Below are 16,210 nucleotides of genomic sequence, written 5' to 3'. Positions count from 1 at the left end.
AGCTCAAGATCTTGTGCCAACTGTACTGCCTGCTTTAGCAACAGCCAGCCAGCTTTTTCCTCCCCCCGAAAAGTCAGTCTGCGGTCGCAGAAATTAGCCGATGTGACAGATAAGCAGGGAATCAATCGCGTGGGTGGCATACACCAGCACCATCAGGAGGACACCTTGCACGTTAGGAAGAGTGGCTTTCCCTTTTCCAGCTTTCCACAATTTCTCCGCTTCAGCATAGAAATGCTGACCACGAGAACTCATTTCACCAGGCACAGCAAAGGCTTCCGGAAATCCAGAATACATCTATCGAAAAGTTAGGACGAGCTCAGATAAAGTCGATGGGTGATTGCAACATACACTTGCCAGAGCCAGCATGCTGTTGACGAGAAACGGCGTGCAGAATTTTGAGTTCAGGTCTCCCGAAGCCATATGCTTGAGGAAAAGCTGCTGGTCGATAAATTGCAAGAAAGGATGATTCCATGTGAAGTACAGAGAGACCAGATGAGAGACAAACTGGCTGTCGTCGGTGACACTGGTCCAAGGCTTCGCCGGGACATTGTACAGAGGGATGTCACAAATTTTCTCCAGTGTGATGAATTTGCGGCGAGAATATGACTCGGAGGACAGACGCTGCAACTGATTAACCTGCGAGACCGCCTCTTCTAGACTGGCAGGAACGTTCGAGTCAGGAGTTCCTTTATCGTGTAATTCGCGAATGTTCTCTGAGATGGCGGCGGCGATATCGTTCAATGAAGCGTTACTGCGAATAAGGGTCAAGAGGCTGTCGACTCTCGTGGGCTCCGAGGAGCGGAGAGACTCAATGAGTGAATAAAGGAGGTCCTTGTGGTATTCAAGCTCTTCAATGGTACGCTTGATAGCAACCTTGCGCCGAAGGTCGAGGGTCTCGTCGAAGATGCATTCCAAGTCTGCTGCTTCGCACGCTTTACATGGCGACGGACGTCCGCTACACTGCAACACAAGGAGTAGTGAGCAACATGTTCGTTTATCCAGCTCGGGACGGAAGGCCCTCCTTCAACTATATCTTGAGGCTGAAGATCGAGCCAGAGCAGAGCTTCGAAATCGACAGGATAAAGAAAACGCTGGGAACTTACCTTTCGTTTCGCCTGTTTGCATGCCTGACATGCTGTCGAATTCTTCTTTGGCCGAGAGGTGGATGCTGTAGAAGGGGCAGCCGCAGCGCGAGGCCCGGGCGCAAGCGTTGGGAGCTTTCTGGGGTGGTCGCCCATGTTCTGCCTCTCCTTTCGACAAGATGTCTCTACCTATTCCTGGAAACCATCGGGTCAGGCGGCTAAGAGGCTTACAATACCGTTTTTTGTGCTTTTCTGGCCTGAGGGAGACTGGAAAAACAATTTAAACCTTGGAGATGTGTTGACATCTGGAGGAGATTCGGACCCTCCTTCGCCCGCAGACCCTAATTGATAATTGAGCGCTAACTGTTTCCCGGGGAGGATAGACGTGTCTGCACTACAACCGACGGAGAACCGCTGCTGGCGCTGTTTGCTTCATTAGAATCCAACCAGTCGACGTCTGCTTGACAGATGAAGCAATTTGCCTACCGAAGGCTGCCCCGCTGGACAGCTGCAGGAGCGTCAACAGGGTTTAGTGTGCCAATCAGCAGCTTAGGTGCCGGAAAAGAGATACTCTCCGGAGGTATTGGCAGGACTCTAGCCAGCCGGTGTAAAACTCTGCATCGGTTGACTCGAACTACTAGTGAGCGAGCTGCTTACCCTGCGGGCGCTATATACAAAAGCACAAAATTTATGCGGCTGGCACGTGCTGTGTCATGCATACTCCATAGCCCAGCAGACAGCAGGTGGAGAAACCTGGCAAGTGTCTTTATCAAGTAATTGCGTTGACCAAGGCCCGTGGAGTTCAAAAAATCGAGACAATATCCGGCATTGTGCCTCATATTAAAATTTTGTGAGACCCAAACCGCCAAGCTAACTACTTTCTCTGCATCGAGGTCTCCCAGCTACAGTTTCTATGTCACAACGAAGTAATCGCATTTCTTTTCTCAGCGACCAGTCTTAAAAAAAAGGCGGGATCTAACCTGTGTTTGACACAAGTGTCTCTTACAATGCATTATTGTTATTATTGTTGTGTGGTTTAAGTCCGTGGGTAACGGCTTCAAGGTTCACAGTATCTCCCGCCGATACCGACGGCTTTTTTAAGTTCGTCGTATGATATCAGAAGGTAGATCATAACGCTATGACTGACATCAACTCAAGCTTTCGCCAGTTCAGGAATCAGGGCTCCCGATCGTCACTGGTGGATTGGACTCGGTAAAACCACCTAGCCGATGAACGTTTTTACCTGGCAGCGTCAGTTGCACCATATTGAAATACCGCTGCATCGGAGTGTAGTCGCATAATGTGGCAGCCGCAAAGAAAGATCCTTAACAAATTCTCCGTGGATAGGTATATAATCGAGTGCGATAGCATTGCACTATTTATAGATGTGGGTAATGCATATCGTGCGGACCGATGGTGATTTTCCAAGATTGCCACGAGGTACAACAATATCTGACGCGAAGGAAGGCAGGATTCTTGATGGATGCGAGCTACGTAAGCTAATTAATTAGCAAGGCAGGTTCAAATTGACACTTATGTCTGGATCTCATTCCCCAAGCGCAAATGTATTTACAGACTGGAAGTCGCAGGCCCCTGGCATCGAGCCTGAAGTGCATTCCCCCAAATCTTTCATGCTCGTAAGCATGTCCCGTCGATGATAACAGACGGAACGAGGTCGATTGTAGTTGCCACGTACCAACTCGGCTATGCCAGGACAAATGACGTTTTCGGCGTTAAAATGGCCGGTTCCTCATCCTTCCCAGAGTGGCATCCCGTCCTTTCTCTGGCTCAAGCCAGAAGCCGAGGTCTTTTCTGCCAGTGTCGCAACATGGCTCGTTTATGGACGGAACTGCTTTTTGAGAGTCTCTCAAAACTTATTACAACAGTTGATGCGGTGTTGAATGCATAGCACCTTCCACACAGACAGTTCATGGTTGACGATCATGCTCTGCATTTCTCACGAAAACCGGATGTGGTGCAAAACCGTCGCTCCCCCTCTCCAGACAGTTTTAGGCCAAACTGAAAACTCGGGTACCATGCCTGCCCCGGCTAATACGAGAGGCCGTGAACCTAGCGTGGCGCGGTTAAGCAGCAGCTATCGGCAAAACGGGCCTACTTGACTGGTCACCGTTCGCTTATCTGTTGTGGGAGGCTGTTGTCCCCGCAAGTACCAATAATTGGGTTGCGGTCTGACGGATAACATTGGGAAGGCTCGACATTCCCCGTTCCAACCGGGTCTGGGATCAATTCTTGCTAAGATATGCTCCTAACTTGAAATGCTGTCTCCGTTCAAGTTTCCCAGCTATTAGACAAGGATATTAACTGGAACTGGTGACGCTGATGATGGATAGATTAGGTACATTCTAACCTGGCAGGCATCAGAGAGGAGGATGTTTGGCTTCTGAACAGAATATGCCTTCTGGTTAGAGGGTGTGCTTAGAAGCTGCCTCTTATTGCTTCTAATCCAAATACTTCTATCAAACTTTGTCATCCTTACAACTTTTCCCCTTCAGAATCTGATAATCTATACATGGAAATAGACTAACTAGGATGTGGATAGTTGACAAAAATAACGAGATCAAGATCGGAGGAAATCTCACCCGCAAGTATCAATGACCCTCATTGGTGCTCATGTACAGTAGTACACGGGAGAGGATATGCGAGTGCTTACAGTAGTTAAAGCTACAGATACATTTGATTTAGTTGCCTTGTTACGACTCCTGTGCCGCGTTGTGGTAAGATCAAGAATAATAGTAATTAGCCTAGCATCGGAGATCGACGTCCGCTTTGGGGAAACGGACACTCCGCGGCAGTTTTCCAGTGGCTAACTTCCGGAGAGTCAAATCCGAGTGGATGCGTTTCTCATAAGGGCCGTCGATCTCCGCAAGCTTACTTTTCCCGTACTCGGTAGTAGATTGACGGCGCTAAAAAGCACACAGCACCTTCCAAGATGGTAGACCCGTGCGATGCGCCGAGCGGGCTATTGTCGGAGGGGATGCGTAAAATGCGTGTGTCGTTCTAACGTTGATTTCTTTTTTCTTTTCTTTTTTTTTCTTTTACGGAGACTTTTGTCAAAGGTAATTAATAACCGAGAAGAAATCGATGATAACTACTACTACTGCGTACTGTATATACCTAATAATGTACGGGACCTCCTCACCTGAGTCTTGAGTACAGAGGTAGATTAGGTACCGGTTCGGGATTGTGCAAAAAGGCAACCTTACCTTAGGCTCGGCCCGAGGAAAAAGGAAAAAAGAGCCCGGGTGCAGTCAGTCAGTATACTGTATGATGTGGCGACCCGTGGATGGTCAATCACCGGATGGTCCTTAGTCTCTAGCGGCTTATCATCCATGGATATTGCGCTTACGGATAGGTATCTGATTGCGGTGTTCGGTACTTGTTCGTTAGTTAGTAGGTAGTAGCACTCTGGGATCCATAGTTAGTGTGCACTTGGAGTCTTTCCCAATCATCCTATCAGATTGCTATCCCGCCGACAACTGCCTAGGTGCCTACCTACCTCCTAACCTATGTCTCAGAATTCGTGGAAGAGTCGAGCAGTCGTTGACAAGCAACGGATCCTTGGACAGCAAGCTTGCATATATATCAGCCCCATATCTAAGGTAGAGAGAGTCAGACGGAGCAGGAGTCATGACTTTATAGGAACTCAATTCTATTTGCCACGTTTCTGTAGTTGTCGAATTTACATCTCGAGTTCGAAAATGTGGACGAATAGATGTTTCCAGTTTTCAGGGGACAGTGGCTCAAACGAAGTCCTGGATTTATATGTTAAACATAGAGCAGATTGGAACCCTATGTTGTTGTCTCATTTAGCCGTGTTCTCGTTTTCTATTAAGATTTGATGCCCATGAGAAATTGCAAAGTACAGACTGAAGCGATGGTGCTGGAAAGAACTGCTGTAAATCAAGATGAATTAGAGCGACATTCGTTTAAGAGAACTGCCGGGTATCCATGAGGGAAACGTCACTATTAGCCACGAAAGTGCACCCTGGAGCCCATACTGAAGTACATGGAGTATGTGATGAAAAGGCCAATTTTATGAGGACCGATAAGAGAGAGAACATCGCGATTTGACAAGAGCCAGCAAAAAAAGATCCAGGAAATTAAGTAACAGCTCTCTCATACAAACCCAATGTTCGGATATGAAAGAGGATGGCACAACCTTGAATACAGCTTGAAGATGTTCACGTAGTAGTCACCGTCAGTTACGACTACTCCCATGACCTACTATCAAGCAGCAATACTATTGTCTGTCCAACGAATCCCACCACCGAAGGACGCGTAGCTTGCAAGCTCACCATCCTCATCCCCCGAATCATCGGCCCCATCGACAGAGAGAATCTGGAAACGGTTGACAGGTGGGTCTACCTTCTTGACCGGTGCCGCAGTCTCGTTCTTTGGTACGGCTTGGACCCTGGGAATGGGTCCAGCACATTCATCCGGATAGAATCCAATCTTCATACCCTTATAGGTCACGCGTGACATCATGCAGGAGCGCGCGAACAACGCATTATGAACGGAGTTGGTTGATATGTAAGCGTTGCCCTGATGGTATTGTACGTTTATGACGATAAGATTGTGGATATGATCAAGGTCCCTGCGGATGCGCTCCTCGGTAATGTTTGGATTTACACTGTGAATGACAAGGTTACGCGAAGCTCCATTGCTGATCTTGGCTCCAACGTAAGGTGTGAGGAAGAACTGACGGTCACTCCACGAGACCTCAACCTATACCAACAGTGCTTAGCTATTAAAAAGTTCTGTACGGGGTGAGTAAGGACTTACGCGCTTGCCCAATATGTAGACATCCCGACGTTTGGCATAATTTAGAAACTCTTGGGCAGCAGATCCCTCGACGAACGAGACGCTGGCCATACGATCACGGGTTCTAAGGAATATCTCGAGAAGAGCTCCGCCTCGAACAACCTCGGTAATATCGTGATGCGTGGTACGCTCTGATAACCCACGGATGGCAATAGTACGCTGCTCCGTGCATACAGCGAACGGCTTTTCGCTGCTTGAAGTGCCACTACAGACATCCTTCTCATCACTGGAGAGAGAGGTATTATCGTCATCGAAGTTACGATGATGCGGGTAAGTCCCAGAGGGGCTTCTTCTGTTGCCGTACAGCCTGGTTTCCCCATTCTCATGTTCTTGAGATCCTCTAGTGTCTGTACAGCCCGACACTGGATAGGCAGGTCCGTCTGCGTTAGAGTCTGTTGCAGTCCTTCCGTCATCAGTGGCGGCATGGTCATCTTGGGCAAGTTTGTCAGGAGAGGAATCCGATCCATAGATCAATATCTGGTCATATAATCAACATCGTTACTTCCTATCATTGCGGAATTATCCTAACATCGAGAGATTCCGGAGGTAGTCCACCACTGAGCAGTGAGGCCTTCAAATTATCTGATAGTGTTTAGTACCACGTGCATCCACAGGGTGCGGCCTGTAGAAGATGTGGAAGAGTCCAATCGAGAAACGAAAGACAGGGTGAACATACTGAAAGCGCGCGATATGCGGAGCTAAAGCGACGACGGTATATTAACCTTCTGGGCGTCTTGTAAAGTTCTAGAGATGACCAAGTATGGAGCACTCACCAGGTCTTCATAGTCAGATCTAGGGATTGTCACCACATCTAAGTCAGGATCGAGTTGCTGCGATAAAAATGTCTATCAGACGAGGGTAAGCGTGTCGTGTCCATTGCCTCTAGCGGCATAAGAGCTGGAATCTGAATTCGAATTACACCTGACAAAGACATGTGCAAGAGGACAGAGAGAAAAGCAGAGGTGAATTACTCACAGATTTAGTCCTATAGGAGAAACAACAGTCAGTATCAGCATTTCGTATTACCCTCACATGTTATCTAGAAATATTCATCCGTAGAGGTATCAACCGAGCCGCTGCATAGCTTCGAGGGTACCCCGACTCACTAGGTACTCTATGACGGAGATGCTCCACTCACCTTCGCATGGACGGCTCAAAATAGGCCTTTTCAGTAGGAACAGAAGTAGACATTGTGACTAGATCTCTAGACAGACCACAGGCTGTGGACAGGAGGATCAGTGAGAAATACCGAGACTGAAGCTCTGGTAAAGCCAGACATAGATGAAACACGTCAATCTGGGGTCTCGTGCCGAGCAGGAAGCGCTGAAGATCATCCCCGACCCCATGCAGGCGCGACCCACCCGAGATGGGGAAGCAGCTTTCCTCTCGTCAAAGGAGACACGGGACTTACAAAGTGATATCCAGGATAGCCCAGCCGACGTTCCTCAGGTCTGATCGGAAAGAAAAATAAGGGAAATGAGAGACAAAAACCGACAAAGTGGCTATATTTGGAGCTCTAGAGCGGTACGGGGAGACTCCGGTTGGGAGATCCCTGTACTCTCGTGAACTAGCAGACTCCGTGGCGAGTGCTGGTGGATCAAAGAAAGCTCCGACCCCTATTGTCTGCCTTGATGTCCGCGGGCGAGCACTGTCCGGCGCTCTGTCCCATGTGAGTGATTGGACTGTGTGCCAGTTAGGTCAAGCACCTAGGGGAGACAGCCAGGGAATTGCGGGAATGGTGCGGAGTGGTTCACAATCAAATCACTACAGTGCAGTCCACAAGCAATACGCCTTGACGAGGAGTGGTGGATACTGCATATCAGTACAAAGATTTCCCTGTGGCTCTTGCTAGTGAACAGCACAAGACTCAGGACAAAACTGTGCAGGCGGGAAGTCCTTTGCTTCGAGTCCAGGAGGTGAATCCACCCATACGTAAGGCTGGAGCTTGTGCCCCTCACTGTACTAGCACCATGTTGTACAGGTACCCTAAAGACGTGCAGAGACATTGGACCTTTGCCAACACCGCAGTTCACCAAACTACGTTGCATCGGTACATGAAAAAAGAGAATATGACAGGAATGCTTGAAAGAGTTAGATATTATTGTAGATCTAACACCGGAGCTCTCCATAACAGATGAAAGGATACTAGGTATCAAAGGATATTCCACACTGGTGACACAGTACCCGAGCAACTTACATTCAGGCACAATATCGACTATATTTCCTATCAATATAACCCGAGTTCATGGACATGCACCGCATAAATGCAGCGATAAGCAGATAGAACCCATGTCTTTAATCTTTTACGGCAGCAGGCTTTCTGCTAGAGAGTTTTCTTCGATGGCTCTGCACGGAGTAAATAATCCAGACTGCTAGCAATCCGTTAGAACGTTAATTTCAGAACGACGGTTACATAGAGCTAACTACCGTACTCCGCATGTAAAAGTAAACGTACACATCAACACCTTTGGCAGTCGAATCGTCCAGCCTGCCTCAATTTAGAGGACAAGCAACATTAATGGTCACCCTGTAGGTCGCAACATGTTACTAAGACCCAGGAGTTGTCTTCTCCAGAATGGTCTTCATCATTTCGTTTCCAAGTCTGACCGCTTCAGGAAACCGAGGAGCGAAGTATTGCTGAATCCGTTCGAAACGGTCACGATAGGACTCGAAATCACCGAAGGAGACACAATCGGACCACGCCTGTTAGCCAGAAAGTTGGAAGTCAGCAAACGAGCCAACTTCCAAACAGAGCATAGGCTACTTACGCGTGCTGCGAAGGTAAACTCTAGATCATCAGAGCGGAAGGTGTTGTCGTCAATGGCGATATCCAACACCTCCTCTAGAAGACTGGGGTTGCGGAAGAGGTACTCTGTTACTCCCAGCCACAGACGGAAAAGCTTTGTACAGTGCACACGATTAGCAGTTCCACTTAGGCAAACCAGGATCGGGCACAAGCACTCACTGGAGTTGAGCAGATCATATGGTCATAAGGCACAATGCCAAGCTTTGACCAGCAGTCAACAATTGCTAACAGACTCAAGTGATTATTGGGCGGAGCCTCCTCGCGGGAACCCTTGGAAAGGGAAAATCGATCGAGCACTTCATCTTTTAGGAGTAAATCCTGCCCCTCCGTGTCAGACTTGAAGACTGCTGCTCCTGCTGCCTTCACTCGACGCTTCAGTTCTTCTCTGTGACCTCCGATCATCAACTTGTAGAGCTCTGTTACTGACTGGGCATATTGGCGGATCTGTTCTTTTGCAGCCGGGTTGAGGATGGCTAGACCAGCGTACACATGCCACTTATTCGAGTAAATGCGCAACGTGATATTGATTTTGACATTCTCGATACCGCCAACCCAACGCGGGATTTCCCAAGGAAACTGGTTGTTAGCCTGCCAGGCAGTGCCCATACTGAGAAACGCAGCATGTGTGACTGCCTGCGTATCCGCTGTGATACGGTCATGCATTTCTCCAGTGAGATAAACATATTTAGATCCGAAAGAAGAGAAGACCTCTTCCACAAACTTCAGGCTTTCGTCAGAGGCTCGATGTTGGATGAGAACCTGATGAAGGATATTAATATAACTATTATAATACTGGACGGGCAAGTATGCGTGGCAGACCATACCAAAGGTTGACCTTTTGGATTAACATTCGGGCCGTGGAGAGAGTGGCACGAAATAATTTCTACATCCGGGGGAAGGTGTTTATCGAATGCAGCCAGCTCTGGGGCCTTGCAAGATGTTTGCCCGCCGACGATCGCACCAACCTTGGTGGCTTTCCAAAAGTCAGAGAGGGATGGAAGCGATAAGATAGCTATCAGTCATGATAACATACACGGCCCATACTCAGCGACTATCTTGTCAATGGCTCCTGCCTCTACACTGTAGATAATGAAATCGCTAATTCTTGAAACCAGATGCCCATTCGGAAGGATTGTGACACCTTGCTACATACAATGAGTTTCACCGGGACTGAAACGGTGGCGACAGACATACTTTGGCTGCGAAATCCTTCTTTAGGGTATCATAGTTCTCGGGCTTATCACACGCATTAATCCTTCAGGCAGAAAGTATCATTAGCATACCTTTTCGTTATGACAAGAGGACGGCAAGCAGAAGTCGATGACCTGGTAAAATCCGTTAGCAGCTGAGCAATACAGCGTAACTGAAGACAATATGCAGAGCGGAAAACAATGTTTCAGATAAAAGATAGTAAGGTAGCGTGGTTTTTACATCAGTGACAACCCAACAGTTAACCGCCAGCACCAGAATGGTAAGGCAGTCAGACTGTCAGGTCATGCTCGAGCCAAATGCACTCTAGTCATCATATACAAGCAAAGAAAGCAGAGAGGGTAGGTAGCTTACCATGAACAGGCAGTTTTGCCCTGGGATATATACCAAGGGCAGAAGGGAATGGGCGGGCGCAAAATTACCTCCATCCCGCATCGCTCAACCGCTGGGCATACATCTTGCCCATGTCTCCCATTCCAATGATGCCAATTGTGGCAATCTCTTTGGTGAGCTTCATGTTGAAGGCAGGTGATCTTGCTTCCAAGATAAACGATTTGCTGAAGATGTGTCTGTCAGTGAGACAAGAAAGTCATTACCAAGACAGCATCAGAAAGGGGACAATTTCACGCATGACCCGACGGATACTGATCCGTCAGCCTCAGGTCATCAGTCTTCTCAAGAAACAGGACATGGGCAGACGACGCCAGATCCTGGGTGAACTCGAGAATTTAGGAGGAAGAAAAAGAAAAAAATTAAGCAGGCAGAGCTTGTTAAAGAAGCAGCCGGAACCTCCATTAGCGCTAGTAACTGTCGGACCGACGTCCCACCGAGCATGGTCCCGCACCGTTGCGGTCACGTGCAAAGGTGTCTCGATCCATGGTCTGGAGGCCTGAGGCAGCAGTTCGCTTGACCGAGCCCAATGGTGGCCCGTGGGTCCTTCCGAAAAAGTTTACCCACCAATCATGGTTGACCCGGGGTATTTTCTAGGGCACACACGGTCAATTTTCTGTGTCAATGTCTACGCTCATCGTCGGCGAGGTTCTTTTGTTTCCTTCTCTATCCATATTCCATCCACAGACAACCCCAATCCACCACAGTCGCGATGCCTCCCAAGAAGACCGGTAACGCCCGCCCTGAGAATGTCTCTCTCGGCCCTCTGGCCGGAGATGGTACGTCCTTTTTACCTCACGCGCGATGCGCAGACCTCCATCTATGCGGTCCTCTCTAACATGACTTGATACAGGCAAGCTCGTTTTCGGTGTCGCCCGTATCTTTGCCTCCTTCAACGACACCTTCGTCCATGTTACCGATCTCAGGTTCGTGACTCCTTTCTGCATATGATTGATTTGCTGCGCACACCTTTTCCGTGCGTCATGGAAGTCGGAACGGTTCGAAGACTGGATTTCGTCTCGATACCGCAGGATGGCATGCAGAGGCTAATATTCTGGGTGATTCCAGCGGCCGCGAAACTATCTGCCGTGTCACCGGTGGTATGAAGGTCAAGGCTGACCGTGACGAATCCTCCCCCTACGCTGCCATGTTGGCTGCTCAGGATGTCGCTGCCCGCTGCAAGGAGCTTGGCATCAATGCCCTCCACATCAAGATCCGTGCCACTGGTGGTATGTATACTATTACAATTGCCCCATTGTGAATCCAGATTTCTAACTCATCTCAGGTAACGGAACCAAGACCCCTGGTCCTGGTGCCCAGTCTGCCCTCCGTGCTCTGGCCCGTTCCGGCATGAAGATTGGCAGAATCGAGGACGTTACCCCGACTCCTTCCGACTCTACTCGTCGCAAGGGTGGTCGCCGTGGTCGCCGTCTCTAGACATGTGCGCTTCACTTCTATTCCTGCTGCGGGTTTCTTGCAGCTGGAACTTGGACGGATTGAAGGGTACCTGCAGGTGTCTCTGCCTGCGAATGTGGATGGAATAACGCGAAGAACGGCATTTTCGCCTGGTCTTCACTTTTTTCTTTCTTCCAGTCAATTCTCAGCTTTGGGCATACTGTAGCTCCCTTTTGACACGATAACAGCTACCCAATGAATCAATGAAGTATCTCAACTGAGGACAATCTTCAAGTAATTTTTCAATGCGTAATGAAATCTATTATTTACGGCGTAATCTAACTATTGAAGTAGCAGACCGCATTGTAGCGTTGATGGGGGGCCAATTGGAGTTAAATTTGTTCATGGTCGCAACAAGTTCCATCGAATTGTGAGGCGTGATGTAACCAACATTACGGAAAGATGCGGGACAGAGTCTTCAGCTCTTTGCAACCAGATAATCCAAGCACTCTACCTGCATTACCTAGAAATCAACAAAGACGGAGGAGATTTTTCCATCTGCGGAGCATGATGTGTCTAGCGCCACCTGCCACCAGGACTTCCTCACCTTAGGTTTCTGCGATCTTCGCCGCACTTCATCAGATACTCAAGTCGGAAACCTGCTGTTAACGCATCTCCTTGAACAATCGAAAGCTCAAACAGAGCTTTCCTCTCCCGCCTCCCTCTTCTACACGTATACCCCTCCTGAGTCTGAAGACGAAAAAAGCAAAACAACCATGCCCCCGCCATCCCTATCGCCAACCCCCACCATCCTCCTCCCCCACCTACCCCCGAAGACCCTCGTCGGCATCGACCTCATAACATTCACCTCGACAGCCAACTTCCACGGCATCAGAGACCTCCCGGAAGGCTGGCACTTCCTCTACACCGGCACCACGGAGAGTTTCTCCCTCCGATGCGGGGCCTGGTTCTACGTCGGTGACATCTCCGCCGCTGACGCAGCCGCTGCGGCGGGGCACGCTGACAGCACGGCAGTTGACCGGAGGACGCAGGGCCTAGGCGGTGCTGGTGGTGAGACTGAGATCCGGATATGGAAGTGGGATCAGAATGTCGAGGCTTTGGTACCGCTGAGGGGGGACAATGATGCAGAGAGGCAGGAAGCCATGCGGCACAAGGCGAATCTGGGTGCGGTGTGGCAGAGTGGTGGGTTGTTTGGGTATCGGAGTCGTGTGCCGCCATCAAGATCGTCATCGTCTTCCGGAAGAAAAGAGGAAGAGGACCGTGACGAGGAGGACAACGAGGAGGAAGGGAGAAGTGACTGGGTTGGTCTGACGCGCTGGATCTCGCCGCAGCTGCTGTCGCGCGTGTTAGGAGACCCAGATTTTGATGTCGATGGTCGCCCTCGGTGGATGGTCACTTCAGCAAGTACGGCGGCACAGGATGCGGACCATATACCAGGCCTTAAGGGACCGGGAGCCGTGAGCGCCGATGGGGTCGCTGGTGAGCAGGAGAAGGAGTTGCGCTTCCTCCCAGTCGATCTCAAGCGTACCTGGCGGGAGGGGGCAATCGGACGGGAGAGGACCGAAGCTGCGCAGGACCGGTCGTGGGCATTGGGAGATCTGATACGACGGTACTCAGTGTCGTCCGCGGACGAGCGCATAGTGGAGGCGCAGGTCCTAGGGGAGTTGCAGTTTACGTTCCTCATGGTTCTGACGATGATGAACTTCTCATGTCTGGAACAGTGGAAGAGGTTATTGAGTTTGATTCTCACGTGCCGTGCGGCGATCAAGGAGAGGGAGACATTCTTCAGGGACGTGCTACGACTACTGCGGCTACACTTGAGGCGGTGCGATGACGTTGAGGGCGGACTGTTCGAGATGAATGGGGATGATGGCGGGGCGTTTCTCAGAAAGCTACTGACGAACTTCAAGAGAACTGTGGACGAGGTCTTCGAGGGCGCTGGGTCTATAGTCAAAACCGAACTGGACGAATTGGAGAAGTGGGTGAAAAGGGAGTATGGCTGGGAGCTCAGACGAGAAGCCATAGTTCGGAGGGGCATGCTGCAGCTCGAGGACGGAGAGCAAGTGGAGATGGAGCTCAACGATTGGGAGGCAGATGACGAAACGGGGGAGTATGCGCCTGTCGTTGTTGACCTCGGGGAAGGCGGCGGTTCAGAGTCAGAAGATGCAGATGATGTAGATATGCAAGACATTCAGTTGCAATAATATGATTTGTTTCAGCGGACTGCCAGCTCATAAGTTCTCCGTTATTGTGATGCTGTCTTTAACCACGTGATATCAGATTTCGAGATAATGAAGCTGCATCCTAGCCCATTTTCAAAAACCCAACCGTGCGGTACTGAACATCCGGGTTTTTTGAACAAAGGTGAAAAAAGCTGTTATTTTCAGAAACCTGGCCTAGTCTACCTCCAGCTGAGAAAGCGCCAGTATCCCACGTAAATAGCCACATCAATACCCACACACGTTTCCTTGTTCCCCGGAACCGCACCGGAACGTCCCCAGACCAACAAACAGCACCATTTTAACGGTAGGACTTCTGGTATCTGGCGCGAGCACCGCGACCACCGAACTTCTTGGGCTCGGCGCGGCGGTTGTCGGCAACGAGCAGGGTGCGGTCGTACTGGACGAAGGCCTGCTTCAGCTGGTTCTTGGAGTGCTCGTCGACGTACTTCTGGTAGTAGGCAACGATGGACTTGGCGATGGCCTGGCGGATGGCGTAGATCTGGGAGGTGTGACCACCACCAGAGACGCGGATGCGGATGTCGACACCGGCGAATTTGTCGAGGCCGACGATGAGGAGAGGCTCGTAGACCTAGTTTTTGGAAAAACCGTCAGATGGTGTCCATTGGGAAGCGATGAGGCCAGCGCAACAGTCGTCCATGGCCAGAGGTGAAAAATTCGTCGTACCTTGAAGCGGAGGATCTCAGGCTTGACCAGGGAAAGAGGCTGGCCGTTGACCTTGATGAGGCCCTTGCCTTGCTGTTGTCCGACTCAGTAATCGTTCTCCCACCCAAATCGCAGCGTTGTAATTCCTTTCCAACATCGAATTACAAAATCGTCGGCAATGAGGGACTGTTTCGTACCTTGCAGTGGGCGACGGCGGTAGCTGTAAACGAATATCAAGTCAGCCTTGAACTTCTCCGCACAAAGATTCCCCCTCAGGGTTGCGAAAAAGCCACTCACCCGTCTTCTTCTTGCCGAAGCATTGCACACTCTGGATGGTAGCCATGTTGGATGGATGGCCTTGCCGGTGTCGAGAAGAGTGTGCGGAGATTCGAGAGGGTGTTGTCGTATCGTCGTCGCAGTCTTCTCGATTCAAGGTGTAAAATCCAACCTGGGCTTGCGGGTGTGCGGGCTTTCGCTTAGTGTGCGCGCTAGTCGAATCTAGGGTTACTGCTCCAGTGCGCGGTTGCGAGGTCATATCACGTGACGCGTCGCGCGCTATCAACTTTGAACCTCCGATCAGAGTTCGGAAGGGAAATGAGCTCGGCTACAGGAAGGTGAGAGCGTTCGCCAGGCCTGGACTTTTTTCGCCCATTGAGAACCATTCCTGCTCTGTCCTGGTTGTACAACAAAGATCTGATAGCGAAAGGGGATTCAATTCCTTTCCCTCAAATTTCATACCTGATCAGCGGGCTTAGGTACACCAGATCCAGCCAAGATGTCGCAGACAGTCGGAAAGGTAAAACCTCTAAACCTTCTTCGAATTGTCCGGATGGCTCATGAATATGTAACATAGACTCGTCTCGCCTACTCCCGCACATGGCACTACATCGATGTCGGCTCCGACCCGCGCTCCCTCGGTCGCCTGGCATCTTCGATTGCCCTCTTCCTGATGGGAAAGCACAAGCCCATCTATGACCCCTCAACCGACTGCGGTGACTACGTCGTCGCCGTCGGCTGCCATGATCTTAAGACGACTGGCAAGAAGCGATTCCAGAAGATGTACTACACCCACACGACCCGTCCGGGTAGCCTGAAGAGCATGACGATGGACAAGATGTTTGAGAAATGGGGAGGCGGCGAGGTGCTGCGGAGGGCAGTGAGAGGGATGCTACCGAAGAACCGCTTGCGGGAGAAGAGATTGGCAAGATTGAAGAGTGAGTATTCCTGCTTTTATTGATTCTACAACTTCAATGTTGCTGCGGTGCTCTGGATGAAGTGGGGAAGATAATATACTTTTCCCTGCTGGCTGTTGAGGTTGCGAGTGGATCGATTGGAAGACCATAGCATGCTTTATTGATTGTCCAGCTCTCGGAGAGGCGTCCGTGCTGACTCATTTGCGCTGCAGCCTTCGAAGGTCTTGCCCACCCCTACAAGGAAAACATCGTCAAGTACGGCAACCAATCCGTGATTGGCAACCTGCCAGAAGTGAAGGAGGCGCTGCAAAAAGCTAGATCGTCGTAACGCAATGGAGTCTCAAGTGACTCAATTTCTCTGTACTATTTCCTTGTTTTAACTAGAAG

At 50.0% G+C, this 16,210-nt stretch overlaps 8 protein-coding genes across 8 annotated transcripts; 3 read left to right on the top strand and 5 right to left on the bottom strand.

The window, feature by feature from the left end:
* Nucleotides 1-93: 93 nt before the first annotated feature.
* VTN00DRAFT_228 (uncharacterized protein) lies at nt 94-1,238 on the bottom strand (the record flags this gene model as incomplete). Its single annotated transcript, XM_069428480.1, has 3 exons — nt 94-294; nt 349-960; nt 1,104-1,238. The coding sequence occupies 3 exons, from the start codon at nt 1,236-1,238 to the stop codon at nt 94-96; spliced, it is 948 nt and encodes a 315-aa protein (XP_069290936.1).
* Nucleotides 1,239-5,330: 4,092 nt separating this feature from the next.
* VTN00DRAFT_227 (uncharacterized protein) lies at nt 5,331-7,115 on the bottom strand (the record flags this gene model as incomplete). Its single annotated transcript, XM_069428469.1, has 4 exons — nt 5,331-5,828; nt 5,886-6,401; nt 6,900-6,909; nt 7,063-7,115. The coding sequence occupies 4 exons, from the start codon at nt 7,113-7,115 to the stop codon at nt 5,331-5,333; spliced, it is 1,077 nt and encodes a 358-aa protein (XP_069290935.1).
* A 1,356-nt stretch (nt 7,116-8,471) lies between these two features.
* On the bottom strand, nt 8,472-10,456 carry VTN00DRAFT_226 (uncharacterized protein; the record flags this gene model as incomplete). The annotated part of the gene is made up of 7 exons (XM_069428458.1): nt 8,472-8,627; nt 8,693-8,824; nt 8,890-9,489; nt 9,555-9,703; nt 9,764-9,875; nt 9,925-9,985; nt 10,362-10,456. The coding sequence occupies 7 exons, from the start codon at nt 10,454-10,456 to the stop codon at nt 8,472-8,474; spliced, it is 1,305 nt and encodes a 434-aa protein (XP_069290934.1).
* Nucleotides 10,457-11,041: 585 nt separating this feature from the next.
* Nucleotides 11,042-11,766, top strand: VTN00DRAFT_225 (40S ribosomal protein uS11; the record flags this gene model as incomplete). The annotated part of the gene is made up of 4 exons (XM_069428447.1): nt 11,042-11,108; nt 11,183-11,255; nt 11,398-11,558; nt 11,615-11,766. The coding sequence occupies 4 exons, from the start codon at nt 11,042-11,044 to the stop codon at nt 11,764-11,766; spliced, it is 453 nt and encodes a 150-aa protein (XP_069290933.1).
* A 17-nt stretch (nt 11,767-11,783) lies between these two features.
* On the bottom strand, nt 11,784-12,148 carry VTN00DRAFT_224 (uncharacterized protein; the record flags this gene model as incomplete). The annotated part of the gene is made up of 2 exons (XM_069428436.1): nt 11,784-11,972; nt 12,068-12,148. The coding sequence occupies 2 exons, from the start codon at nt 12,146-12,148 to the stop codon at nt 11,784-11,786; spliced, it is 270 nt and encodes an 89-aa protein (XP_069290932.1).
* Nucleotides 12,149-12,500: 352 nt separating this feature from the next.
* On the top strand, nt 12,501-13,949 carry VTN00DRAFT_223 (uncharacterized protein; the record flags this gene model as incomplete). Its single annotated transcript, XM_069428425.1, has 1 exon — nt 12,501-13,949. One exon carries the CDS (start codon nt 12,501-12,503, stop codon nt 13,947-13,949), a length of 1,449 nt encoding a protein of 482 aa, XP_069290931.1.
* A 316-nt stretch (nt 13,950-14,265) lies between these two features.
* VTN00DRAFT_222 (40S ribosomal uS9 domain-containing protein) lies at nt 14,266-15,165 on the bottom strand (the record flags this gene model as incomplete). The annotated part of the gene is made up of 4 exons (XM_069428414.1): nt 14,266-14,556; nt 14,652-14,723; nt 14,828-14,850; nt 14,928-15,165. 4 exons carry the CDS (start codon nt 15,163-15,165, stop codon nt 14,266-14,268), a joined length of 624 nt encoding a protein of 207 aa, XP_069290930.1.
* Nucleotides 15,166-15,405: 240 nt separating this feature from the next.
* On the top strand, nt 15,406-16,151 carry VTN00DRAFT_221 (mitochondrial 54S ribosomal protein uL13m; the record flags this gene model as incomplete). The annotated part of the gene is made up of 3 exons (XM_069428403.1): nt 15,406-15,426; nt 15,484-15,844; nt 16,036-16,151. 3 exons carry the CDS (start codon nt 15,406-15,408, stop codon nt 16,149-16,151), a joined length of 498 nt encoding a protein of 165 aa, XP_069290929.1.
* Between the last annotated feature and the right edge of the window lie 59 nt (nt 16,152-16,210).

The sequence above is a fragment of the Thermoascus crustaceus genome (genome assembly GCF_041956765.1).
Source record: "Thermoascus crustaceus strain CBS 181.67 unplaced genomic scaffold VTN00scaffold_1, whole genome shotgun sequence".
Classification (NCBI taxonomy): domain Eukaryota; kingdom Fungi; phylum Ascomycota; class Eurotiomycetes; order Eurotiales; family Thermoascaceae; genus Thermoascus; species Thermoascus crustaceus.
This window is presented reverse-complemented; position numbering and strand designations above follow the sequence as displayed.